Below are 26,735 nucleotides of genomic sequence, written 5' to 3' on the forward strand. Positions count from 1 at the left end.
CGGGCGGGCCGCGCCTGTCAGCGGGGCGGCGGGATGGCGGCGCTGTACGCCTGCACCAAGTGCCACCAGCGCTTCCCCTTCGAGGCGCTCAGCCAGGGCCAGCAGCTCTGCAAGGTCCAGGAGAGGGGCTGGGGGTGGGCTGTGAGGGGGCTAGGGGGGAAGGGCTGCGAGGGAGCTTATGGGGGCTAATTTGGGAGGAGGCTGATGGGAGAGGAGTCTGAGGGGGGCTATGAGGGAAATGGGGGGTGATCTGTGAGGAGACTTGAGGGGGGTGGTCTGTGAGAGGTTTTGTGGGGTCTAAGGGGTAAAGAGCCTCCTGGAGCATTGTGAGGGAGAGCAAGCAAGGGAGTGTTTTTAAGGGGTCTGGAGGCTCTTAGAGGAACTGAGGATAACTGGGGGGCTGTTTGTGGGGAGATCCTGGGAGTATTTATGAAGACTGGGCCTTGAGGTGTCTGTTTGGGGTCTGTGAGTGAGCAGTGGGAGGGTGTGGGTGAACACCTGGGAGCTTTGGGGAGGTTTTGAGGGGCTGGAGCATGGGGCTAAAGCCTAGGGGCTGTTAGGAGGATATGCTGAAGGACTGTTTAGGGACGCTGTTTGTCAGGGGGACCTGAGGGCACTGAAGGCAGTTTGGGGGTGCTGGGGGTGTTTGGAGGGTGTTGGAGTGGAAGTCGTGGGGTTGTTGAGGGGAATAGAGGGGAGGTGGGAGCTGGTCCTGAGCAAAGGCCTGGGAGGATCTGGGGTCGAGTGTAGGAGGTCTGATGGTATCTTGAAAGGAGTAAGGTGGGTTTTGGGGTGGGGGAGAACAAGATCAGGGATGAAATAGGGAACACGGGGCAGGAACTGGAATAGCCTGGGATCATTGAGGCTGGGAAAAGGCAGGCGAATGTAGGGGAAGCTGGGATGAGAGGAGAGCGTGGCCAGATGTACAGGAAAGTGGTGAATACCTGAGGCAGAGCTGTGTGTGCCTGCCCTGGGAGCTGGGGCCGCCGTGACCCTGCTCTGTGGGTGTGAGGCACAGATGAGCCCTGGTGGTGGATCTCGGTTCATGCCTGGCTCACCTGTGACACCTGGCATTCCCATCACCCTTCCTCTTCTCTCAGCGTGACTGTACAGGGAGGAAATGTTTGGAAGTGTGTGGATGTGGTGGGAGTGGAGGGCAGCAGGAGATCTGGGAGTTGGGGAGCAGCACTGCACCTCATGAAACACCTCTGTTGTTGCAGGAGTGCCGGATTGCTCATCCCATTGTTAAATGCACTTACTGCAGGACTGAATTCCAACAGGAAAGGTAAATGCTTGCTGAACTGGGGAGGTCCAGGTTTCATGTAGAATGATCACACTTCGGGAGCTGTAATGCTTCTACACCTTCAGTAACTGAGCCTTAACCTATAGATTGTTGCTGTGGAGGACTTGGGAGACCTTTGGGCACCTCCAAAGATCTGCGGGGCGAGTTGGAGTGTCTGAAGTGCACTTGGATTGCACTTTTTTCTTGGGTTTTTTTTTTCAGTCAGAGCTCAGATGCATCTTCCCATGAGTTTTCCTCTTGCCTGATGTCTGGCATCCAACATTTATCTCCTGCTGTGTGTCCTTTAGCTGAGCTCTTGTCTTTTTGCATTTTGACAAGCTGTGTAGCTGTCAGAGGGAGGACTGGTAAACCCAGAGCTGTGTGTGGCCGCTGTGTGAGGTGTTCCTTCCTGTGTTTGTTGCACAAATACACCTCTGCCCTCTCCTGCCATGACCTCCAGAGTGGAGCCTGCCCTGATGCTGAATCACTCATGCTGCCAATTAGTCAGTGATCAAATCCTGTGTTTGTATGGACAAAAACTGGGTGTCATCTGGGGATGCCTTAATTAAAAGACACCTCCTAGTAATCTTTGGTCATCTATCCTCAGCCCAATGAGGATAGGAAAAGCATTTTGGTGTCTGAGTTGCTAGAGAGGTTGAATCCAGCCCCATCACCAGAGACAGAGCCGAGGGGAGGCTGGGATCCTAAGCAGGGATCCTGGGATCTGAACCAGGCATCCTAAACACAGAGGTTTCATTTCTGTTGGAATGTGTTAATAGAATGATCTGTCCTTCTTAACAGCAAAACCAACACGATATGCAAGAAGTGTGCTCAGAATGTGAAGCTCTATGGCACAGTAAGTGAGGGGGGCTCAGCCTCCCCAGCCTCTCTTCCTTTCATCTCACTTGTCTTTATCCTGCTGAAATCTTAGAGCAGTTTATGGACTGGCTCAGCTGTAAGAGCATGACTGATCAATAATATGGGTCACTCAAGCATAAAGCTTTGACTTTTTCTATTCTTTTAGCACAAAAAGAGCTTTGCATCATTTGAGACCAGGAAATGATCTGTTTGATACCCAGTAGAGACAAGACTGTGCTTACACAGATTGAGATTGCTGCAGGAAGCAGTGATAAATCTTTATTTCCTGCTTGTCTGAAATCTGAACTAGACATTTTGATTGGTTCTATTTTGTTGTTTTTTCTAAAGATTTCACAATACTTGATAAATGGTCTGAGTGCCATGGCTAAATACACTTAGCTGGAGACCAGGGATCCAAATAGAGTTTTGTCTCCTGGATCAGCATTATACTCTGTGTAGAATAAGGAAATAAAAGTTTGAAATTATGGGGAGAATGGAAACGAGCAGTGTACTATTGTAGTTAGAAGGCTGTAGCAGTTGTTCTTGTTTTTTAAAGCCAAAACCCTGCCAGTACTGCAACATCATAGCAGCATTTATTGGAAACAAGTGCCAGCGTTGCACCAATTCAGAGAAGAAGTATGGCCCTCCTCACTCATGTGAGCAGTGCAAGCAGCAGTGTGCATTTGACCGCAAGGATGACAGGAAGAAGGTCAGTATTTGTGTTCAAGAAGGCTGAAAAGGTAAAAGGGCTAATCACAGTGATCCTCTGTCCATCTTCTTTACATCTTCTGCAGCATTTCTGACAGGACAAGGAGGAAAGGCTTCCCACTGCCAGATGGCAGGGTAAGATGGAATAGTGAGGGTGGTGAGGCCCTGGCACAGGGTACCCAGAGAAGCTGTGGCTGCCCCTGGATCCCTGGAAGTGTCCAAGGCCAGGCTGGACAGGGCTTGGATCAGCCTGGGACAGTGGAAGGTCCCCCCTGCCCATGGGGGGGACATGGCAGGGACTGGATGAGCTTTAAGGTCGCTTTCAACCCAAACCATTCCATGATCCATGTCTCTTGGTTATGAAGTGTTTTCTAGAGTTGAGCTTTGCTCTGGTGTAGAACTCTAATCTTTGAACCCCTGTGTGCCTCTGCCAGATCTTCTAAGAAAGATCTCTTGAATTTGGCCCAAGAGCTGGCAGAGGAGCAGAGACCTCTGAATGAAGTGTGAGGTGCTGTTTGGGGAGAGGGATGGGGAATGGTATTTGTTCCATAGCCTGAGGAGCTACAAGTGTCATACCTCCACCAGGAAACCCCTTCCATGGCTTCTGTACACCCTTTGCTTAAACACCCTGAGTGCTCTGTAGGAGGTGTGTCTTCTGGAGGCAAACTGTAAACACCTGTTGTTTGGAATGCTGCACCCATAATCGGTGCCTTGCTGAGCCTCCTGGAGCAGACACCCTTGCTGTTTTGATCTCCAGTGACTGCCTGTCCATTCAGAGGATTCTTTTTGAGTCCCTGCTTGTTCATATGTAACCCTAAGCTTGAAAGTGCTTCTTGTCTATTCTGTATTTGCTTTGTGGGCAGGAAAAAAGAACAAATCTTCTTTCTGTCTCCCCTTCCAGGTGGATGGAAAGCTGCTGTGCTGGTTGTGCACACTGTCCTATAAGCGAGTCTTGCAGAAGACCAAAGAGCAGTGCAAACACCTGAGCAGTTCTTCCCGAGCCAGCCTGCAGGAGAAGGAGCAGTTCAGTAGGCTCAGCAGTGGCAGCCACTATAACAGGTAACCTTGGGGAGGGTTTTGGGCAGGGTTTGAGTTCAGGACAATCTGGCTAAGTCACACTTTGCTGGTTTGCAGACCTCACTGTGCTGGTACAACCTTGTGCTTCTTAGTGATCCAACTTACTGAACTTGTACAATATGAAAATGAAGTTGCATTTGTAAAATTTAATGATTAAAATGCAGATTTTAAGCAGGAGTTCTTCACCTACATGCTGCTCTGACTCATTGTTTTCTGTTTATTTTTAGTCTCCAGCTACTCTTCAAGGAATGATTTTTTTTTATCATTTTAGCACTGAGAAATACTGTTTTAATAGGATCAAAGTAGGTGGGAATATTTATCTGCCTCTCTGTCTTAGACTGAAAGTCATTCAGGTTCTGACATACAATTTCCTCCTTTTTCTAGCCAGAAAACCTTATCCACGTCTTCCATTCAGAATGAAATCCCAAAGAAGAAAGCCAAGTTTGATGCCATATCTGCCAATGGTGACAGGTGAGCCTGTTACATGGGGAAATTGTGGCTTGTTTTTTTTTTTTTTTTTTTTTGCTGAGTTTATATAAGACAGAGTTGTGTGTGAATAACAGGAAGCTCTTATGCTAGAGCAGGGCCTTGGGCTTTGAGACCTTGAGGGGCTGCCCTAGAACCTGGCAGGCCAGTGCTACCTGGAATCTAGACATAGATTTGAAGAGGAAAAGAATACTGAGCACCTGTCCCTGCTTGGATGGAGCAGGATCGAGTTGATGTTGGCTGAACTCCCCAACAGTCAGGAAACTGCAGCCAGACCAACTTTATTATCCCTCCTGCAGCCACAGGGAGAGAGGGGCTGGTGAGGTCTGCAGGTTTTGTGCTTTGAGGTCTGTCAGACTGATCTGCAGGGAGAGCCTCAGAGGGCAGGAGAGAAGATCCAGACCCACTTCCCATGTCCCCTCCTGCTTTTGGGGTAGAGACAAGCAATCAAACAGCTTTGCTTGAAAGGTTGTGGACTCCCCATCCTGTAAGTGTTCCAGGCCAGGTTGGATGGGTCATGGAGCAACTTGGTCTAGTGAAAGGTGTCCCTTCCCATGGCAAGGGGATGGAACAAGATGCTCTTTAAGATTCATTCCCGCCCAAACCATTCCATGGTTCTCTGATTCTAGGAAAGCATCGACCCCATTCTGTTGTCACACTTGATGCTGGATCATGTTGATGCTGGCTGCCTGTGCAGCGGAATGGGAGTCACTAGCAGAAACAGGAGATTGAGATGGATTTGTATTTTTATGGTTTTATGCATGCATATTTTCATTCCTGCCTTTCCTCTCTGATTCTCAGCATTCCTTCCTCTCCCGAGATGCTTTGCCCCCTTATCCAGAGGGCCCCGTCCACGTTGGCGCAGTGGGCTGCTTCCCAACAGACTCTCGGGGCCCACCATTGTCCTGTTGCTCAAGGCATTGACATCCTGAAGTGAGATCACCTATTGTTTTCTCCCCTCCCTCCCTGGGAATTGCCTCGTACATGGGAACTCTCCCTCTCAATGGATCTCTTTCTAAACAGCAGGGATTTGGGAGCGTGGACCAGAGCATAGTTAGTGCCAAAGGGTTTATTAAAGACACTGGTAATTAATCAATCACTACCTGCCTTCAGTGTCTCTGAGATCACAGATCTCTCCTATGGATACTCCTATGGATACAAGTTGACACCTTGTCACTGTAAAATGCTCCCTTGGGAAATGCCCGTCCCTGGAAGTGTTCATAGCCAGGTTGGATGGGGCTTAAGGCAACCTCATCTTGTGGAAGGTGACACTGCCCATGGCAGGAGGCAGAATGAGATGAGCTTTAAGGTCCCTTCTGACCCAAACCATTCTGGGATTCTGTGATTCTGTGAAATAGAACTTTAATAATTTTATAGGGCAGTGGCACCCACAGAGTGGTCTGAAAGACCTTTTATCATTAAACAGCATTTTCAGTTAAAAGCTGGAAAAATTTAAGGACTAATTGTGACTTAGGAGCCGTGGCTGAGTGTGGAGGGGTTAGAATTCCGTTGCCTTCAGTGCTGGTGGAGCCAAAGGAGAGACTAGAAACAGGGCTCTGGTAGAACTGGTGCAGCCCTTCAGTACTGGTGCAGCTTTCCCTCCAGAGAGGCAGCTGCTCTGGGCTGTGGGACAGCACCAACTGTCTTTATCTCCTCATTAAATCCTGGGCTGAGATTTCACAACTCATTGTAACAGCCCTGCTGGCTTAAAAATGCCCAAAAAGCAAAATGACCTGTGCTCTGGGTAGCTCAGCCATTTGTTTGGAAAACAGGAGCATGTATTGAAGGAATCAACGGCCTTCCTTTTGCTCTCATGTCAGATATTGTCAGTCTGGCTCCTGCCAAGGCTGTAGGCCTTGCCATAGGCTTTTTTTGATAAGTTCCAGTAACAAACCAAATGTAAATTTAGCAACTAAAGAGCTTCAGCGACATGCAGCAGAAAAGGCAAGCTGCAGCTGCCTTAAATAGACAAATGGCTGCATGTCTTCAGAAGAATAATAATGGGGGTTCCTTAAGTGTGAGTTTGGAGCTGCTGAGAGTTCTTTTATGAGGGTGAACCCCCAAATCCCTCCTTTTTATACAACTACCGGATTGTCCCTCCCAGAGTCACGTTGGTGTCTGGGGCACAGCCTGAGCATGGAGTTAACGTCTGCTGCAGCACAAGGGTGTTTGCAGCAACAGCAAAGTCTGGAGTAAACTGACACAACCAGCACTTCCTCCCAGCTGAGATCAGCCCCAACATCCTGTACCCTGGCTCCAGCCAAACCTCTGGTATAGCCCTCAACTGGGCAAAATTTGGGCTTGCTTGAGCTCAGTTGACTTTGGCAACACCTTCAGTCAGGGTCCAGTTCATCTGAAATTACTGCTTCTTCTTGGATATGGTAGAAATTCCTTTACTGTGTCGTACTGAATTCCCTCGGTTTTGGTTTACATATTTCAGGGTGGTTGTTGCTCACAATGGCTCTGATATGTGGACAGGATGATTTCCAACAGTCATTTAAAGGGTGGTGTTGAATGGTTTGTTCTGGGTGACTCCTGGGAGGAGCAAACAGCTCTGTTGCTGCTGCACTGGGAGTAGTTTTCTCTCCCAGTGACTCGCAGCACATCTTGCAGCAGACCTGGCCTTACTAATCCTTCTGTGCTGCCAGTGCCACATGGTCTTGTGTTGCCCAGCTTCACCTCCAGCTCCTGTGCTGGTCCTAACTGGGGCAGTCTTGGTGTTCCCATCATCTTGTGCCAATGCTGGCAAAGTGTTTTTATGCTGCAGACTCTGCAGATGAACACACTGCGGTCCCTTCTCCTGTCACTGCAGACAAGGTGCTAAATTCTGCCTGTAACACCAGGCAGTGACAGCACTGCTGGCAGGGGGAAGGCAGCGGTGCCTCAGCAGTGAAGTTCATTTGTAAAAAGATTCTTATTTGCATAGGAAAGTCCTGGCATAGTTTAAAGCTCTGTGACTTCGGCTGTACTGCACTGAGTGGAGGATGTTTTTTCATAGAATCCCAGAATGGTTTGGGTTGGAAGGGACCTTAAAGCTCATCTCATTCTACCCCCTTCCATGGGCAGGGACATCTTCCACTATCCCAGGTTGCTCCAAGGCCCCTCCAACCTGGCCTTGGACACTTGCAGGGATCCAGGGGCAGCTACAGCTGCTCTGGGCAAACTCTGCCAGGGCTTCACCACCTTCACAGGGAAGAATTCCTTTCCAAGGAATCTATCCCTCCCTTTTGTCAGTGGGAAGCCATTCCCCCTTGTCCTGGCACTTCAGGCCCTTGTCCCAAGTCCCTCTCCAGCTCTCCTGGAGCCCCTTTAGGCTCTGGAGTGGGCTCTAAGGTTTCCCCAGAGCCTTCTCTTCTCCAGGCTGAATACCTTCAGCTCTCCCAGCCTAGGTTCAGAGCAGAGGGGTTCTAGCTCTTGGAGCATCTCCGTGGCCTCCACTGGGCTCGTTCCAGCAGCTCCACGTCCTTCTGATGTTGGAGGCCCAGAGCTGGAGGCCGTTCTGTAGGTGGTTTTTGTCTAAGGTGAAATGTGAATGCTGGTTTAGTGCCTGGTCTGTGCCTCTTCATGCCAGCTTGACTTGAATAGCAAAATCTTTAAGCTTGGCATTTGCCTTGCCTAATTTCTGCCATTTAACAGGTGTGGAGTTTCAGGCAGTCAATTTGGTTTCTGTTCCAATCAATAGAGAGAAGCAGGTGCCTTGGGAACAGCTCCATTTTTGTCCTCAGTCTCTGCTGAAAACAACAGGAGCTCATAATTTCCCTTTAATTACTGGTGTGCCTTTTAGGCTGTTTAGACATGGAGAGCTCATGCCCCCCTGACCTATCCCAAGGGGCTGGATCTTGAGTTTATTTGTAGAGGATATGGCTTTTTTTTCTTTTTTTTTTTTTTTTTTTGGTTGGTTGGTTGTTTTAATTAAGTTCGTTAAAGTAAAGGACTGACTTGTGTTAAGGAGTTTTCCTTCAGATTTTGGAGTCTCAGGTTGCTTCTGTAACATGGGGTTTAAGACAGAGGACCTTTCATTACTATCTTGTTAGTCTTTAAAAAATACAAAGGAAGAGGAAAAAATATCTGCTTTTCTATTTAACACCTTAACACATTTGAAGGGGCATTTTGCAGCAACTGGACAGAAAAGTACCTGTCTGGTATTTTATACCCCTCCAGGAAGAGATCTCAGGCCGGCTGTTCCCCACTGGTGGATGCAGAACCCTTGGAGCCCCAGGGATGGGTGCTCTGTGCAAGGCTGGTGGCCCTCCTGTCCCTTCCTTATCCCCACTGGGTGGCAGGGCTGGCTCTTACCTTCCTGGCTTCATTCGCAGTGTGCTGGGCAGCAGCAGTTGCCAGGCAGGGAATTTTCATGCTGGAGCTGCTCAGGGAAATGTGGACATCCCCTGGCATTCTTTATCATCCCAGGACACGGCAGGAGGGAAGCGTGCCTGGGCAAAGGAATGGTGTGTCAAGGGATTGTTTCCAGTCAGAGGGAATTAGTGAGGAAGCTTTTCTTCTCTCTGTGCTATTGGTTATTGTTGTTTGTTGTTGTTTTTTCAAATTTATTTCTCTCCTCCCCAGCATATTTGCACTGAGTGGGAAATTAAAGCTGCTGTTAATAACATGCTTGCACACAGAAAGGTGCTGGAGCACACACCATCATCTTGCATAGCCTCCACTTGGGGAAATGATTGGGAAAGTTTAAAAATGGAGTTATTCTGTGCTATTGTGTGGGTATGAGCCTCTCTGCCTAGCACAGAGCTGGATCCAGTGTGCCCAGAGGGCTGCCACATCTTAGTGTGGACTCTGCTGTCAGCATGTTTTAGCCATGCAGGGCTCCTCCGCTCCGGGCTGTCTCCTGCAGACACTCAGTTCTGAGTTTTCCTCTGCCAGGTTTTCTCTCCCAGTGCCTCAGGGCCATCCTCTGACTCAGATCTGGGAAGCTGCCTCTGCTTAGTTTCCCTCTGTAGATCTCCAGCACAGTGGGGGAGCGAGCCTTTTCCCCTGCCACATCCTTACTAATGAGTCCTGTCAAAGCAGACTGTAGTGCTTTTAATTAGAAAATGGATCATTTCCAGGTGCTAAAGGAGACCCCGTGTGAAGTAAGCAGCAAGTACTCTCTGCCTTAGGGTACAGGTTGGGGACTGGAAGCTCAGAGGTAGAAACATCCTTTAAGAGAGAGAGGCAGAATTTTGGGTTGAGGCCATGCTTTTCCCACTCTGCTGCAGCTCCCAGCTTTAAAGCTGAGTGTTGACCTACTCTGGAGGCTTTAAAAAAAAAAAGTCAGGCTTTGGGTGACCCTGACGATTTATTTTTATTTATCTGATAACAGCCAGACTTGAAGTAATCTTTTAGGTGAAGCTTTGTTGTCTTACTAGTGTTCAATTTTTATACAGCAGTTTCAGGTGTGTGTGGCTGGGAGTGTGCTGCCCACTTAGCACGAGGAGATAAAAATCGGCTTTAGGGATGGAACAGAAGGCAGGGAAAAATCAGGTGGGCTCCCTGGGCCTTGTGGCTACAGCTTGTTGTATCTTATGATCTGGCATATTCCTGTAGCACAGGACTGCATGTGCCTGCCTGGGTTACCAGGTGTCTCGTAGGGAGGTTTGTGATTTACCAGTGCAGCAGTGACTCATGCACAGATAACTCTGCTGATGGTTGCTTAGAGTACCTGGTGGTGTACAGGTGAAGTGCTCAGCTATTTCTCTGTCTTCCTGGAGAGTTTTTCGTACTCTGGAATAATGAAGCTTCTTCCTAAATTGCTTTATCGTGGCAGAATCATATTACAAGGTCCAGTACGTTTTTTATCCCTTTTCCTTGCTCAGGACAATTTAGCCATTTCCTTTTGCTCTGTTTGTTGAACTTGGAGGTTATTTGTTTCTCTTTCATGTCCCCTCCTTGCCAGAATGTTTGCTTACATTCAGTGGGAAGTTTTGCAGTGCATCCAAGGACTGCTTGTGAGCAAAGAGATTTCCAAAGGGATGTATAAAGTTTAATTATCTCTCTGATTGCTGTCTTCAACTCTCTGGTTCGCAAAAGGATCATGAATGATCATGAAATGATTCCCATTCTCCTTTGAGTGCATCCGTGGGAGTTTTCCTGCCTCAGTGAAGAGGAGGGTTTTGTTGAGGGCCTCTCCCTGTTCTTTGCTGCAGTTTTTCTCCGGACCTCGCCCTGGACTCCCCTGGCACCGACCACTTCGTCATCATTGCCCAGCTGAAGGAGGAAGTGGCTACTTTAAAAAAGATGCTTCACCAGAAGGATCAGATGATTTTGGAGAAGGAGAAGAAGGTACAGTCCCTGGCTTGCTTCCCCCCCAACAGGCTGACATGTTCTCACAGATCACACTCTGACACAGCCTGGCTTTTTATCTTGGCGTTAACATGTCTGGCTGTTTCCAGGCTGCCTCCTTTCCAAAGCCAAAGAGGCTCTCTGGACCCACCTAGGGGATCTCATTTCATAAAAGGTCATTTCCTGACTACTTTCTTGGAGACCTCTGTGTGTGGGCAAGAGTGGGAACAAACATGCTGCTGCTTGGAGAAGTGCAGTGCTGGCCCTTGCTGTTGCTCTGTGCTCTCAGTGACACAGTTCTGGTCTCATTGCAGTCCCTCAGCACCACCAGCATGTCTGTGACCTCAGCCAGTCTCACACACCTTCTGTAGAGACACTTTCCATGGCAGGGGGGGGTCTGTGGTGAGGGCAGTTGTTGCCTCTTCCAGCTCACTTGCTCCTTCCTGGTTTCTGCACAGATTACAGAGCTGAAAGCCGACCTGCAGTACCAGGAATCACAGATGAGGGCAAAGATGAACCAAATGGAGAAGACACACAAGGAGGTCATGGAGCAGTTACAGGTAAGAGCATTGTTAGTTTAATTTGCTGAGCTGTGTTGTATCCAAGGAGTGACTGAGGACATTCCTGAGCTGTGTCCAGGAGGGACTGAGGACACTCCTGATAAGAACACCCTGTGAGCTCCTGCACACAGAGCTCTGCTAATGTTTCTCAACCCTGTCCTACAGCCTCTGTGCTGCCAGGCAAGCCCCTCCTCAGCTCTGCATTGCATCCCAACCACCATTTACACCTACCTTGCTGCTCTCTACTCAGGCTCACACTTACCGTGCTGTAAAGTGCTATGTTGTGTCCCTTATGGACTAGACAGGAGCCATCAAACTCATTTTACTTATTGCCAAAATCAAGTTTGAACCTGTTTCTCCAGTCTGCAGAACCTTTGTCAGCTCCCTGAACTTCTAAATCACCTCCCTGTGATTTGTGTGAGTAGTAACCAGAGAGAACAGAGGAACAATTGGCAGTTCTTTTTGCCCTGTATCTCTAGTCCAAATAAAGAAGTCTCTGAGCTGATGGAAGCAGGGAGAGCAGGATTCTTGTCATGGCTGTGGAAACACAGCAGACTATCAGCATGAATAGCTTGAGCCACTGAAGGGATCAGGTCAAAGGGGAAGAAATCAGACACAGAAATGAACTTTGCACCATTTAATTACTTTGGGTATATAAAGATCTAAAGCCCCAGCAATGAGAAGTGGGAGGGGATAAACAAAAGGCCTCTGTTGCCCCTGAGGAAACAGCCCCTCCTCCATCCACACCCACTCTCGGGAATTATCCCAGTGGAAGGCAGGTTTGAGGCCTCCAGCTGCTGTCAGAGTGGTGGTGCCTGCGAGAATCCCTTCACAGGATATGTGCTTCTGCCTGGCTGAAGGCTGGAATGTTGGAATGTGGTGTGGAGAGGGCTGGATGTGCTGTTTCTGAAGGTAAAGGAGCATCAGATCCAGGAGCAGGTGTGCACCAGCCACCTCCCTCTCTTGGGGCTTTCCATGTCTGTGCTCAGCTCGGGCTGGGACTGCCCAGAGCTCTCTGGTGTCCAGACGTTTTATTTCTGCTGGTATTGGTTGAGTCTCTGAAAACCTTTTTCAATGACTGCAAAATCAAAGTTCAGATCCTCTCAGTGTATTGTAGGTGCTTTGAACTCTTCATATGATTAATTTTGGAACAGTCTCGTGGGTTCTGTCATTTTGTCTTTGTCTTTTCCTGTGGGGCTGGGATGGGAGAGCCCTCTCTAGGAGGTTAGAGGTGAGCTCAGCATCTGCCCCCCTTTCCACCTGTGTGCAGGATGTCAGCAGCTTCTGCACAGGGATCCCAAGAGCTAATGGTGATCCATGCCACTAAACACCCATTTTGCCTGTTTCCAGGCCAAGAACAGAGAACTCCTGAAGCAAGCAGCTGCCCTGTCAAAAGGCAAAAAGCCTGAGAAGTCAGGAGCAATAACCTCCCCTTAAAGCCAAACCCCCAGCCTGGGAGCTTTCCCCAGCATTAGCTGAGGAGTGTGGGAGACCTGCTGGATCGCTGGAAGCCCAAACCTCTGTGTTCTGGACTCCATGGGGATTCCTGGTGCGTGTTACCTTCTGACAGCATGCTTGAGTGGGGCCGGTTTCGATCCATGGGAAGAGGTCCCAGCCTTCCTAAATCCCCCCTGAAGTACTGTTTTCTGGAAGAAATCTTTTCCTAACCAGTTGCTACCACTGCCAGCCCTTTCCTTGAGCAAACAGGAACCTGCTGCATTAGTGGTTCCCAGCCTGCTGCTGAGAGGGAATTGCCATGGCCAGTTGTTCTGCAGATAAAATGGGAGCTGCATGTAGTGGGAGCTGGTTTTTTTTTTTTTCCTTGAACTGTTCCTTCTTCAAAAGAGAGCTGAGAACTCACCAGGCCAACCGGTGTTCCTGGAAGGTTGTGCCACTGCTGACAACAGTTGATCCAGCTTTTTGAAGATGCTTCCAAAATGGGGGCCATGTATTTATCTTGGAAGATTTTTGTGATTTTGTTTTGTTTTTTTCATATTTTCTCTGTCAACTTGGCAAACCAAACTGCCTGGTTTTGTGTTCCCATGTTTTTCTGATCAGAGCTTTTGGGTTGGGAGCCAAAGTGGAATGATACAGCCCCCAACCCACCCAGAATTCTCCCCACCCCCCACCCCACCCCCCCCCCCAGTGCCTGGTTATGTGGTGACCTCTGGGATTTTGATGATTTCTGCAGCTTGGTGCGATCAAGTGTCTCTTACTCCATTTCTTTACACAGAGAGTAAGGATATTCCCTCTCTTCCCCCTTTCCCTACCCCTTCCAGATGCAGGGGCCAGGTTGGCTCCAGAAAAGCACTTACTCAGGCAGCGACCTGAGCCAGGGAGTGTTTTTTGGGGCACTCCAGGGATTTTTCTCACTGCTGATTCCAAACCAGCAGGATCAAAGGGCTATGAGAGTTCCCTGTACCAGGGATGTGCTGCCCCAAAACAGCACAGCTGCCACTGGCCCTTACAGCCAGACCAGCTGGGATAGGTCCCCCGCAGGCACCTGTTTTGGGATGATGGTGGTGGATAAAAAGCACTTGGAGGGGGAGCACCACACAGCTCCGGGCTGGCAGGAGCTCCTCAACATCCCGAACGCCAGTCAGGGAGTGGAGAAACATCTCAGGGCTTGGAGACCCCGAGCAGGGGCTGAAGGTAGGTAAGAGAACTCATGCTTTTGCTGCAGGGCGGCTGCTCCATCAGGGCTTTGATGAAGCTTTTAACTAGAGCTTGTGATTACTTTTTTCATCCTTTTGTTTCCTATTTGTTACTAAAGTTGATTTTACTCAAAGGCACTTTTTTGGGATGATGTTGGCTTCTGGCATGGAAGGAGCGCATTTCATCAGACACTGCCATGTGTTTGGTTTTGGTTTTTCTAAGAGACTTTTGATGTGAAAACAAGCAAAACCAGAAATTGTTACACTATGCCTGAGTGTGGCAAAAACTCACCCAGTTTTATACTTTAAGAAAATGAAGTGCATTGGTGGGAGTTTTTTTAACTGTGGGCTTTGCTTTTTATTCCTTCCCTCAACATACAGAAATAAAAAGAGGGAGAAAGGCCCTGTAAATATTGTTCAGTAGGGTTTTTAATCGTGATAAATTGCTCCTGCCGTTGCATAGCTGATTTGTAGCACCAACATCGTTTCTTTGTATGTTTGTAATGATGAGATTTTCAAGGGAAGCTTTGATTTGTACAAATGACACCTGTAAAAGTGGTTTTAAAAAATCCTCATCTGTGACTGATACTTTGTTTGCTTTGAAAAGGGAAAAAAACAAAACAACCGAAGTACCTCTCCCTGCCTGGACCTGATTTATCTCCTGCTCTAGGGTTGGGAGTTTGGGGAATGAGACAATATTTTCCCGGTGTTTCCTTTGCTCCTACTTTTTTTTTCTATCTTTAAATCCTCCCATCAAGCCTGTTGCTAGGATCCTGGTTACTTGGTTACATCCAGCTTCCCAGGACTCATCCAGCTGTATCTGATGAGATGTATTCCTGATCTAGGCAAGGGAATACAACTAGGGGATACTCTTTGTCATGGAGGTTTTCCCTTTTCGCATGAGATTTCCATGAAGAAAATTTGGCTGCCCCTCATCTTTTTCCAAAGAAATCTCCAGAGGTCCGTGAGTCTAAAGGGGTTTTAGCTTTGACCATTTTCCTTATTCATATACAGTCTCCTGGAGCACATGGGATAGCAGCTCCCTCCTGCTGCTACTCCCAGAGCAATGAGGATCACTGACCTGTACAAACCACAGTTTCTAATGCTTTTTTTGTTGAAGCCACATCCATCTGCCTGCAGTGCAGAAATCCTGATGGAGCACTGGCAGCTCCTGTGGGCCAGGATCACCTTGGGAACCACCTTCCTTCCACGCCTCTGAATAGTGCAGCTGCAGAGGAAATGAGAGGAAAACAGCCTCAAGGTTGCCAGGGAAGGTTTAGATTGGATATTAGGGAAAAATTTTCCATGGAAAGAGCTGTCTAGGCCTGGCACAGACTGCCCAGTGAAGTTGGGGAGTCCCCATCCCTGGAGGAATTTGAAAGCCATGTGGATGTAATATATGGGGACGGTGGCCCCCAGTGCTAGGGGAACAGTTGGACTGGATGCTCTTAAAGATCTTTTCCAACCTGAATGATTTCATGATTATAATTCCCTTCTCCACCCCACAAATGCTCTGGGCTTCCTTCTTCCAGCCCACAGAGCCCTAATGCCACAGGTTTTCCCACTCTAGTCTGTAGTGACCAGCCACAGTGACAATCCAGCTCCTGATCTTTGAGCAGAGCATGTAAGGACAGGAGACACTGTAACAATATTCAATGTGTTACCTGCCCCAGGTGTTCCCTCAGAGTGTCCCTGTGTGGTCTCTGCTGTTTCCCTTCCTCCTCAGAATCTGGGCTGCCCCAAACCACCAGCTGGTGAAAAGGCAAGAGTTGTCCCCAGCCAACCTCCTTCTAAGGTAACACACCTTGAGCAATTGGCCTTCCCTTGCTGTTTAGCTTTCCTGGAACACCAGACTTGTCCAGTCAGCAGGATGGTAACCAGGGCACTGTCAATCCCAAAATAATTACCCACTATTGTTTGTTTTTATATCCCTGGAGAGATTTAAAAGCCACGTGGATGTGGCACTTGGGGACATGAATTAGTGGTGGCCTTGGCCGTGCTGGGGTAATAGTTAAACTTGATGATCTGAGAGGGCTTTTCTGAAGGGAACAATTCCATGATTCTCTGGGATGCTGAAGCTGTTTTGCACTGCCCAGCATGGCCTGCTCATGGCTCCCAGCATGGGAGGGTCTGAGCCTCGCTGGTGGTGGCCGCTCCCTGAGCCCGGCTGCTGTGACAGGAGGGAGATGCTGCTGACAGCCCGAGCCAGCTGCTGCGGGAGCAGGAGCAGCAGGAGCCAGCTGGGGAAAGTGCTGGAGCTGCAGGTAACCTAGTGCTCACCAGATGGGCTGACAGGGATGAGGAACAGATGGGGGATCCCGTGCTGCCCCAAAACCTAGAGCTCTGTGCCCACCCAGCAGTGCTTGGCCCCTCCTACCCCTGCTCGACATGCAGGATTTCTGTGGGACAAATGTCCTCCTGGCACAGCCCTTCGTGTCTTCTGATGGGATATTTTTATATTAAATATTTGGCAGCATCTCTAACCCATCCCTCCAGCTGGATCATTGCCTGATGCACCCACACCCTGTCCCTCTAATATCCAGAGCTTTTTGGGGAGCAGAAAGGGGAGAACAGAGGTAGCCTCCCCCTCTCTGCCACCCCCACTTTGCTTGCTCTGTGTTGCCTTTACTGATGGAAAGGAAGAGATGTGTTTTCCCCTCCAGGCTGATACATTCAGCCAGAGCAAACACAGAGCTCACGGCCTCAGGTGGAACCGTAGAGTCGTCATGGAATGGTTTGGGTTAGAAGAGACCTTAAAGCTCATCTTGTTCCACCCCCTGCCATGGGCAGGGACACCTTCCACTAGATCAGGTTGCTCCAAGCCCTGTCCAGCCTGGCCTTGGACACTTGCAGCCACAGCTTCTTTCTTCTTGGCTGGCTGGTGAGCAGCAGCACCTCTGCTTGTGCCCCGTGTCCAGCAGCTCTGTGGGCTGTGACAGTGCCGAAGGAGCAGGTGAGGGAGCTGGACTGGGGTGACAGCGGCTAAACCAGCGCCTCTGATCCCTGCTCAGTGAAGGGCCACATTCCCTTGGATCAGATGAAATGAAGCCCCCAAACTCTGCCTCTGAAATGACACAAATGGAAATACAGAAGTGGAAACCTTGAGGTGGCTAGAGGCACCCAGACCCCACAGCCTTAGCACAGAGCTGTGTTTGCAAAACACCCTAAAAATAGCCCCAGGAAGGGACAAGGACAAGGAGCAATGACCAGGGACGTTTCAAACTGGCTGTGCCCTCCTCTGTGCAGAGGCTGGGCCTGTGGGCTGTGCTGATGGTGCTGTTGCAGCCGTGGGCTGGTACTGCCGTGCCAGGAGCACTGACGTTCCCCGGCTGGCAGGAGCCCAGCCCGGAGCCAGAGGAGGCTGCTGCCAGGCGAATCCCGAGTTGTTTGTGCAGTGACTCCTGTTTGCTGGACTTGGCTGTGTTGGGCTGTCAGGCAGCACCACATTGATACCAGTGCTGTGTCTGGGACAGCCCGTGGTTGTGAGGGTGGGTTTTTATCCCTTCTTTTCACCTTTTTATTTTTTCTCCTGTCCCTTTGGAGAAACAGCAAACCCAGTAAAAGAGTCAGAGAATCCCAGACCATTTTGGTTGGAAGGGATCTTAAAGCTCATCTCATTCTGCCCCCGTCTGATGGGCAAGGACACCTTCCACTATTCCAGGTTGCTCCAAGCCCTGTCCAGCCTGACCTTGGACACTCCCAGGGATCCAGGGGCAGCCAAGGCTGCTCTGGGCATCCTGTGCCAGGGCCTCCCCACCGTCACAGGAAATGTGTGATTTCCCAATATCCCATCTATCCCTCCCTTCTGGCAGCAGGAAGCCATTCCCCCATGTCCTGGCACTTCAGGCCCTTTTCCCAAGTCTCTCTCCAGCTCTGGAATGGGCTCTAAGGTTTCCCCAGAGCCTTCTCCAGGCTGAACATCTTCAGCTCTCCCTGTCTTTCTCTAGTGCAGAGGGTCTCCAGCCCTCTTTGGAGCATTTTGGCCTCCTGTGGGCTCTCTCCAGCAGTTCCATATCCGTCTGATGTTGGTGGCCCGGGGCTGGGGCCAGCTGAGCGGAGCAGAGGTGCTTTCCCTCAGGCTGGATTTCCCTTCTGGCCGAGACACGTTTCCAGCGCTCCCGGAGAGCAAGGGTCGAGAGAGCGGGGCTTCCTCCGGGTGCGCCTGATGTCTGTGCCTTGGCCACGCTCCCGCCTTGTCATTGGTCTGCTTGTTGCTAGGTGGTCACGCCCGCAAGCTCCCATTGGTCGAGACGGGCCGAGGGCGTGTCTCACGTCATACTATGTAAGGTGGCGGGCACGGGTCCCGGGGTCGCTGCGGGGCGCGGGGGCGACCTGGGGCGACCGGGCTGTCCCCACCGCCTGGCCCCAACGCCATGCTGCTCGCCGGCTCGCCGTGCAGCCCCGCGGGGCCGGAGGGGCACCGGGGCTGCGGGGCCCGGCGGGGCGGCCAGGTAAGGGTCCCGGGCTGTATCTCCCCGTCCCCGGGCGCACACGGGGCGCAGCCCGCATGGGCGTCCCTCGGAGAGGCGCTGGGGGTGTGCCCCTGGCCCGCGGCCGCTGCCCGGTGCTGCCCGCCCCGCCCGGCTGCAGGGAGGGGAGCAACCGGGACAGAAGCAGCCCTTGGGCGCGTCCTCTTTGCAGCAGGCTGAACCTGGGGGTGCTGAGGAGCAGGCTGGGCGCTGGGGCTCCCGCAGGCTCCTGGGCATGGGGCGGCCCTGCCCAGGCAGGGGGAACGTGGGGCGTGTGGAAGGCGAGACCTCTGGGTCTCCCAACCTTGCAGGAGCTGGCATGTGTGGGAGCCCGGCAGAGCTTACGGGTATGGCCTGCACAAAGGGATGCGATGGGATGTGCCTGTGGGGTAGGTGAGGAAGGCTTGGGGGTCTCCAGGGGCTCTGTCCTCCAGTTTGGCTCATGCTGCTGTTCCCAGCATGAACCTCACCTTATCAGGGATGGTTTCCCCACACCTGCCTAAGCCCTGGCACCAGTGGGATTATTCCTCAGCACACCCATCTTCTTGCTCACAGGGCATTATCACCTTCCCCTGGTCCCTCTGTTGAGACTCAGCCTGCCTAGTGCCCACTGGAGCTGGGGGCAGATTGTGTCAGTCACAGCATCTCAGTGCCTCAGTTTCCCCTCAGTTTGATAGGACAAGAGGAAGCAGCCTCAAGTTCCACCAGGGAAGGTTGAGGTTGGATATTAAGGGAAAATTTCTCATTGAAAGGGTTGTCCAGGCCTCACACAGGCTGCCCAGGGAGTGGAGTCCACATCCCTGGAAGGATTTAAAAGAAGTGGATGAGGCACTTGGGGTCATGGGTTAGTGGTGGCTTTGGCAGTCCTGGGATAACAGCTGGACTTTATGGTCTCAGAGGGCTTTTCCAATCTGAACTATTCCGTGCTTCTGATTCCCCATCAGTGGAAGCAGGAGGGGATACTTTATCTGCTGGTGGCACAGCAAGGGTTAAGCACAGCACTCCAAGGATTCCTCAGTGCTGCAAGACACGAGGAGCCTCTTGCAGGAATGATTAAATTCACCTTCCAAGGTGACCCTGAGATGTGCTGTAAAGCAGTGGCTGGGCTGGGACCCTGGTTCCTGCTGGAACCCTGGTTCCAGCCAGCTGGAAGTCCTCCTGTCTGTCCCATGGATTTGCCTTGCCAGGGCCCATTGCTGTCCCCTCCCAGGGAGTCTCTTGGCCCATCAGACAGTTCTTTCTTCTCAAACCCTGAGTCAGCACAGAACCAAGGAGCCAGCTCAGCAGCAGGAGCCTGAGCCCGCCGTCACCCTAGTGCTTCCATGGTGACTCAAGGCAGGAGCATCCCATGGGAGCCATTGGATGAGGGCATTCCTGGTTTGCCCTGGCTCTATCCCGGTGCCATCCGCCGCATGGGGAGTGCGTGGCTGCACTGACAGCTGCTCTGGTCACTTCATGCCATCCCACACCTGAGCACCTGCTCAGGAGAGGGTGCCAGGCTGCAACTTTCGCCTCCACAGGGATTTGAATGTTGCCGTGATGTCCCCCTCTGTGGGTCTGTGGAAGCAGCTTGTCCACTTCACCCAGTAACTCACTGGGTGCTGTGGGAGTGCAGCTGCCCACTTACAGCCCTGAGGAGTGTGAGGCAGAAAGGACCTGAATCCCGAGCTTGGAGCAGGGGCAGCCCCTGCGAGTAAGGGCTATTTCTGGATTAACTGTGTTAATTAATTTGGAGGAGGGTGTGGGGAAATCGTCATGTTTAGTGGCATTTTGTGCCCAGGGAGGGCTTAGTGGGACCCCCGGAGGAGGCTGTAACCACAGTGCCGTGGCTGTGCTGCTCCTGATCCCCACTGCGGGATCCCTGCATCCCGTTCCTCCCTGCTTTCCCATGGAGGTGGTGACCCACGGCTCGGGAGCGGTGTCGCCGCCGTGACCCGCGGGGCCGCGGCTGTCGTGTCCCGGTGTGTCACACGCGTCCGGGAGCGGAGCAACTTCCCAGCCCGGTTTCATCAGGCGCTGCCAGCCTGACGCAGAGGGTGTGGGGGAGATGGCCCCGTGGCCCGTGCCGGGTGTCGGCCTGAGTCACCCCTTCCGGTGACGCCGACGGGGATGTGCCGTGGCTCCGGTGACTCCCGGCTGTGCCTTCCTTCCTAGGAAAGAGGAATCGAGGCTACCCGGGAGCTGGCGAGGGGCCCCAGCGCCTTCATTCCCCTGTGAGAGGTAAAGCGATGAGGATTGGCTTGAGTGGGGTCTCCTCCCTGCTGGGGGTCTCCTTCACCCTTCCCTGCTGCATGTGGGGGACGGGAAGGATTCCCAGCCTCCCATTTCCTAGTGCCTGGTGGGGGCGGGATGCTGAGGATGGGGTGGAGAGGGGTCACCCACCCCAGTCGGGTCCTTGTGGCATTGTGGGGGGGTCGTTCTGGAGATTAGGGGAACAGCTGTATTTCACTCTGGTGTTTGCTTGCCCTGCCTGTGCCTCAGTTTCCCCACTCAGCCAGACACATCTGTCTTTCCCCTGCGATGCAAAGACCCACACCTTTGCCCTGCCTGCGCCCCCAGCATTCTGCCCTGAAAATCCCCAGGGCACCTAAGCCCTATCTCAGCACCCACATTCACTCTTCCAGATGTTCCTCCTCAGACAGAGATAGCGCCGTGGTTTCGTCACTGCGCTGGGGGCTGAGCCCCATCTCCTCCCCTGCACTCCGGAGCCCAAACAAACAACCCAGCCCACAGGTTGAGCAGGACGGGCTGTGTGGGCTCTGTCATGGAGACCCCCAAGCAGCCTCTGCCCCCCAGGGCTGGGAGCGGGGAGACAGGCAGCGGGGGCCAGCGGCGGTGTCCATTCCGCAGGCGGGGCGCTTGCAGTGGGGTGAGGATCCAGCCTTGGTGCTCTTGGGTTCCCGGGTCCTGCTTGTTGGGGGGGTCTCCGTTTAGGTTAGGGGATATTGGGAGGAGTGGGGGCCTATAGCTCGCAGCTTCATTTCCCTCCCCTGCTCATTCTGCAGGTCCCGCAGGAAGGAGGGGAGAGCAGCCTGCACCAGCTCCTCGAGGCCTTTGTCTCAGCAGGCAGGGTGGACCACGTCGCCATGGTCATGGGGCTGCACCCCCAGTACCTCAGCAGCTTCTGGAAGACCCAGTACCTCCTGCTGCGCATGGATGGGCCCCTGCCCTACCACAAGCGCCACTACATCGCCATCATGGTGAGCAGCGGGGCCCTGGGGGCATGGGGACACAGAGGTCTGTGTGAGGTCCCAGCACTGCTGCTCAGGAGGCATTTGGGACCCCACAGGTGGGCCCCTCTCTGATCTGATATCCCAAAAGCTTAGAAACCCCTTTGGGATTGGTGCCCACCCAGGGTACCCCAACAACCTCCCTCCAGGACCCCTGGGGACTGTCACTGATAGTGAGGGGGGACATCTGGAACTCATATCCCCACAGAAAATCCTCCCGGAGTGACATGGGGACCAGTGGGCTCCCTGCCTTGGCTTCTTCATGGGCGTGTAGCCGGGTGGGGGCCCGCAACCAGTGCTGGGGGCTGACTGCTGGCTCTCCCTGCAGGCAGCAGCCCGGCACCGCTGCTCCTACCTGGTGGGGTTGCACATGGGGGAGTTCCTGCAGGTGGGGGGCAACCCTGCGTGGCTGCAGGGGCTTCACTGTGCCCCCCAAAAGCTCAGGAACCTCAGCGAGATCAACAAGCTGCTGGCGCACCGGCCCTGGCTCATCACCAAGGAGCACATCGAGGTGAGAGCTGATGCTGCCGGCACAGATCCCCCCCAAAAACACACTGTTTGACCCCGGGGCCACCTCCTGCGAGCACAGCCCCCACGGTTTAACCCTTCCAGGGCTGAGGGAGTCAGTGGTATGGGAAGTGGTGCCTTGTCCCTGATGGGTCTGTGGGTGAGGCCCTTCCCGAACACTCCTGTGTCCCTGCCGTTGGCTTGCCCCAGCACTGGGCTGTGGTGGGGGTACAGCTGCGGGCTAGGGGGTCTCTCCAAGCCCTGTTGTGTGTTGCAGGCTCTGCTGAAGCCAGGGCAGGACAGCTGGTCACTGGCAGAGCTGGTGCAGGCGCTGGTGCTCCTCACCCACTACCACTCGCTGGCATCCTTTGTCTTCGGCTGTGGCATCAAGCCCGAGGAGGAGGAGGATGTGGGGAGCAGCTGCTGGGCCCCCTCACCCCACAGCGACAGCAGCCCTGCCTCTGGTGACAGCGTGGGGGGCTCTGGGGTAAGAGGGGCTTTGCCTTGCAGGAGTGTGAATGTACCCTGGGATGCTTTATGGGGCTGCCCCTGGGAATCACAAATTGGCTTAGATTGGAAGGGACCTTAACCCCCTTGGGGTTGGGGGCCCCTCTGGTCGACCAGGGGCAGAGTTGACCCTGCCCTGTGCTTCCCAGAGCACAGATGCCATTCAGGGCCTGGAGGTGCTGATGGAAAGGATGAAGCTGCTGCAGGAAAACGAGCTGGAGGAGGAAGGAGTCACACAGGAGGAGATGGCGACGCGCTTCGAGCTGGAGAAGACAGAGAGTTTGCTGGTCCCTTCCTCAGGTGAGGAAGTGTAAGGGGCAACTGTCTGGGGGCAGGAGGTCCTCATGGGCCAGGGGAGCCCGAGGAGGGGAAAAGGAGCCGGAATCTGCCTGAGGGAGAGCAGGATCAGCTCCCCAGTGCAGCACTGACTCCATCTGGGCTCATGGCCACTGCTTTGGTCCCTTGTAGATATTTTGGATCCCTCCCTGCAGTCCAACATCCGCTGCTTCCTGGAGGATCCTGAATTCGGATACAAGGACTTCACACGGAGGGGGGAGCAGGCCCCTCCCACGTTCCGTGCACAGGTGAGTGCTCAGCAGTGGCTCAGGTCTGGGGGTGCCTCCCCTTCATGTCGGGGTTGTTCCCAGGATTGTGGACAGTGGGTGAACGGCTGGAGCTGAGCAACCAGGTGCTGAGAACTGGGGGAGGTGTCAGCTTAGGGGGAGATCCCACCTTATGTCCCTGGCTTGGGGGTGTTGTGGTTTAAGGCCAGCTGGAGATGAAACATGACACAGCTGCTCACTCAGCCTGCACTTTCTTCCCCCCAGCCCAGGGAGGAAAATCAAAATAAAACTTGCATGTTGAGATATGAACAGTTTAATAATTGAAAATAAAGTAAAATACAATGATAATGGTAAATAATGATAATAATGACAATGAAAGGGAAAAAACAAGTGATGCACAATGCAATTGCTCAGCACCTGCTGACTGATGCCAGACCCCCCTTCCCAACCCCAGATTGGCCCCTTTTGGATAACTCCCTCCAGTTTATATACCGGGCATGACGTTCTCTGGTGTGGAAGTTCAGGTCACCTGTCCTGGCTATGCTCCCTCCCACTGGCAGAGCCTGAAACAAGAGGAATAAAATTCTTGACTCAGGATAAACCCAACTTAGCAAAAAAACCAGACCACCAGTGTTACCAACACCCTTGTTATTCCAAATCCAAAACACAGCACTTGCACAGCTACTGAGAAGAAATCAACTGTACCCTTCCTGAAACCAGGACAGAGGGACCCCACCTTTCCCCACTAAACCCCTAGCCCAGCATCCTTTCTCCATCAGGATTACACCTGGGAGGACCACGGCTACTCGCTGATCAACCGCCTGTACCCAGATGTGGGGCAGCTCCTGGATGAGAAGTTCCAGGTGGTTTACAACCTGACCTACCACACCATTGCCATGCACTGTGGTGTGGACACCTCCGTGTTGCGCCGAGCCATCTGGAACTACGTCCACTGCGTCTTCGGCATCCGGTATTGCCCCAGAACGGGGCTGGGCTTCCTGCTCTGCCTCGGGAAGAGCCCAGGAGTAGCTCCAGGGACTTGGTCTTGGTTAGGGTGTTGCTGCTGCTGCTTCCCTAAAGCAAAGTGATGCTGGTGGTGGGCTTGGCTGAGGTTCAGCACAACCCTGGGAAAGGAGAATTTAGTAAAATGTTACAATAAGGGTGGTGAGGCTCTGGCAGACTTTGCCCAAAGAGGTGGTGGAATCCTGATCCCTGGAAGTGTCCAAGGCCAGGTTGGAAGGGGCTTGGAGCTACCTGGGACGGTGGAAGGTGTCGCTGCCCATGGCAGGGGGTGAGACTGGATGGGCTTTAAGGTCCCTTCCCACCCAAACCATTGTGGGATTCTATGAATGCACAAGGTTTGTGTCTGGAATAACACATCCTCCTCCCTCCAGCTATGATGACTACGACTACGGGGAGGTGAACCAGCTCCTGGAGCGCAACCTAAAGGTCTACATCAAGACAGTGGCTTGCTACCCGGAGAGGACGACCAAGCAGATCTACGCACAGTTCTGGAGGCACTTCAGGCACTCAGAGAAGGTGCTGCCCTGTCCCTTTCCCCCTGGCAGGGTGCTTGGGGTGACCCTGTGCCCTGACCCCGCTCTCGCCACAGGTGCACATCAACCTGCTCCTGCTGGAGGCACGGATGCAGGCGGCTCTGCTCTACGCCCTCAGGGCCGTCACCCGCTACATGACCTGAGCTCCCTCTTTCTCCTCCTGCTCTGGCTGTGTGGGAAAGGCCCAGCTGGCACCCTGAAAATTCATCTGGGGGTATTGTCTCCCTGCTTCATGGGCTCAGAGCTGTGGAAGTCAAGTGGGAGCTTCCCTGCGCTTTCTTCCAGGAAAGGGGAGCCCCAGGAAGCTGTCGGTGCTGGGAAGGCCCCAAAGTGCTGCCCTGGACTTGACAGAGCTGCGAGGGCTCTACTGCTCCATGCCTTTTTGGGGTTGGCCTGAGTGAAGCCAGACTGGGGTTGTTGGCTGCAGTGCTAGTATTACACCCTGTGACATGTCCTGGCACCAAGGCTGCCACCAAAGAGGACTGTCCCCCTGCCAGGGATGGCCAGAGGATATCATGGGCTTCATCCCTGCTTTTTGGGTCCTGCTGTGCTGGGAGACGTAGCTGCCGGTGGGGGTCCTGCCCAGGCACCCCCTCCCCACCTTTCTGCCTCATCCCCTGCAGTTTGGGATGCAAAGTGCCTTTAACCTAAGTGCCAGGGCAGGAGCAGGGAAAGGGTAGGAATACCTGAGTGTGTTTTATACCTTTTTGCATTGTTTTCCAACCACTGGCACATCTCCACTGCCTCAGCTTCAGGGGCTGAGGTAGGGAGCTGTGCTGGGGCATGAGGCTCCCTCAGCCCCTCTCCTGCTGTGAGGGTGGGATGGGGTGGCCATGGATTTATCCAGATATGCCAAAGCATTCTCAGCAGCACATGGAGGTCCCTGTTGGGGAGCAGGATCCAGGGCCAGCAGCATCACCACCCTTGGTTTGGCTGTTGAATGATAGCTCCAGCTAAGTTATTTCTAATTTTTTTTTGATATATTAATTCCTGATGAGGCATGGAAATGCCTCTGTAACTAATCTTGTTTGAAAAAAATAAAATAATTATTTTTAAATTATTTTTATTTTTTCATTTTCCCCTTGGTCAGCCCAGGGGCTATTCCTCTATGGCAGGTAAAGAATGCAGGGTCTTGCTGCTTTGGGAGTATCCAGGAGCATCCCCGAGTTGTCCAAGGAAGCATGTGGGACGTCTGAGTACTCTCCATTTGCCTGAGGGGGATGGGTTTGACTTCAGTAAACTCCTTGTGGTGACTGTTTCCAGTCTTTCCTGACTGTAGCATCTTCCTGGGAAGCCAGGATTTAGACGTGACACTCATCCCACTGTGTGTGTGCCACGGGATGCTCTGATGCACTGCTGGCACGGAGCTGAGCTGCAGTGGTGCTGGGGGGCACAGCAGGACACCCCAAGCCCGTGATGTGGAGCCCAGCACTTATCAGGGTGTGGGCAGGAGCCCCTGGAAGCTGCTGATAAGATCCCTGGGGAGGGGCCAGCTCTGCATGGAAGGTGCTTCCCTGCGTGCCTGAGGAGGCAGATCCTGACTCTGGGGTTGGTTGGGACCCTCTGGCCCCGCAGCCACGGAGGACCTGCCGTGCTGACCCTCTGAGCAGGCATGTGGAGGGGCTGGAAGGGAGGCTTGGTGGGAGTTTGCTGGGGATTCATAGGGCAGAGTCTCTATTTTGTGGACAGAAGTTTGAGGGCAGCTTTTCTTGGGAAACTGAGGCAGGAGGACAGGGCTCCCTGGGCTTTGCTGGTTGTGCCAAAGTTCCTGGTGGAGATAACAGCAGAGCTCCCACAAAGTGCTGTACTTCCAGGGTGTCACTTGTAGCACCAGAGAACACTCTGTAGGGACCTCGGGGGCTTGGGGAGCTGAGCCAGCCCTTGGGTCTCCTTTAGCTCACAACCTGGCTCATTGCATCACTTCAACTCCCTTTGCTTTTTCAGTTGGTCACAATTATAAACCAATAAATTCCTCGTCCAGTGCGTAACTAAAGCCTGCAAT

At 52.6% G+C, this 26,735-nt stretch overlaps 1 protein-coding gene across 1 annotated transcript; it reads left to right on the top strand.

Annotated features, from left to right (window-relative positions):
- Positions 1-13: 13 nt before the first annotated feature.
- Positions 14-25,794, top strand: LOC128818976 (sestrin-2-like). The gene is given in 18 exon segments (XM_053998824.1): positions 14-114; positions 1,221-1,285; positions 2,084-2,138; positions 2,697-2,849; positions 3,750-3,907; positions 4,310-4,396; positions 5,213-5,344; positions 10,552-10,687; positions 11,146-11,247; positions 20,525-20,590; positions 21,376-21,570; positions 21,929-22,111; positions 22,385-22,594; positions 22,764-22,914; positions 23,083-23,198; positions 23,957-24,147; positions 24,572-24,716; positions 24,790-25,794. Coding segments are annotated over 18 exon segments (2,313 nt in total). The 5' UTR covers positions 14-33; the 3' UTR covers positions 24,877-25,794.
- The last annotated feature ends 941 nt before the right edge of the window (positions 25,795-26,735 follow it).

The sequence above is a fragment of the Vidua macroura genome, chromosome 25 (genome assembly GCF_024509145.1).
Source record: "Vidua macroura isolate BioBank_ID:100142 chromosome 25, ASM2450914v1, whole genome shotgun sequence".
Lineage (NCBI taxonomy): Eukaryota > Metazoa > Chordata > Aves > Passeriformes > Viduidae > Vidua > Vidua macroura.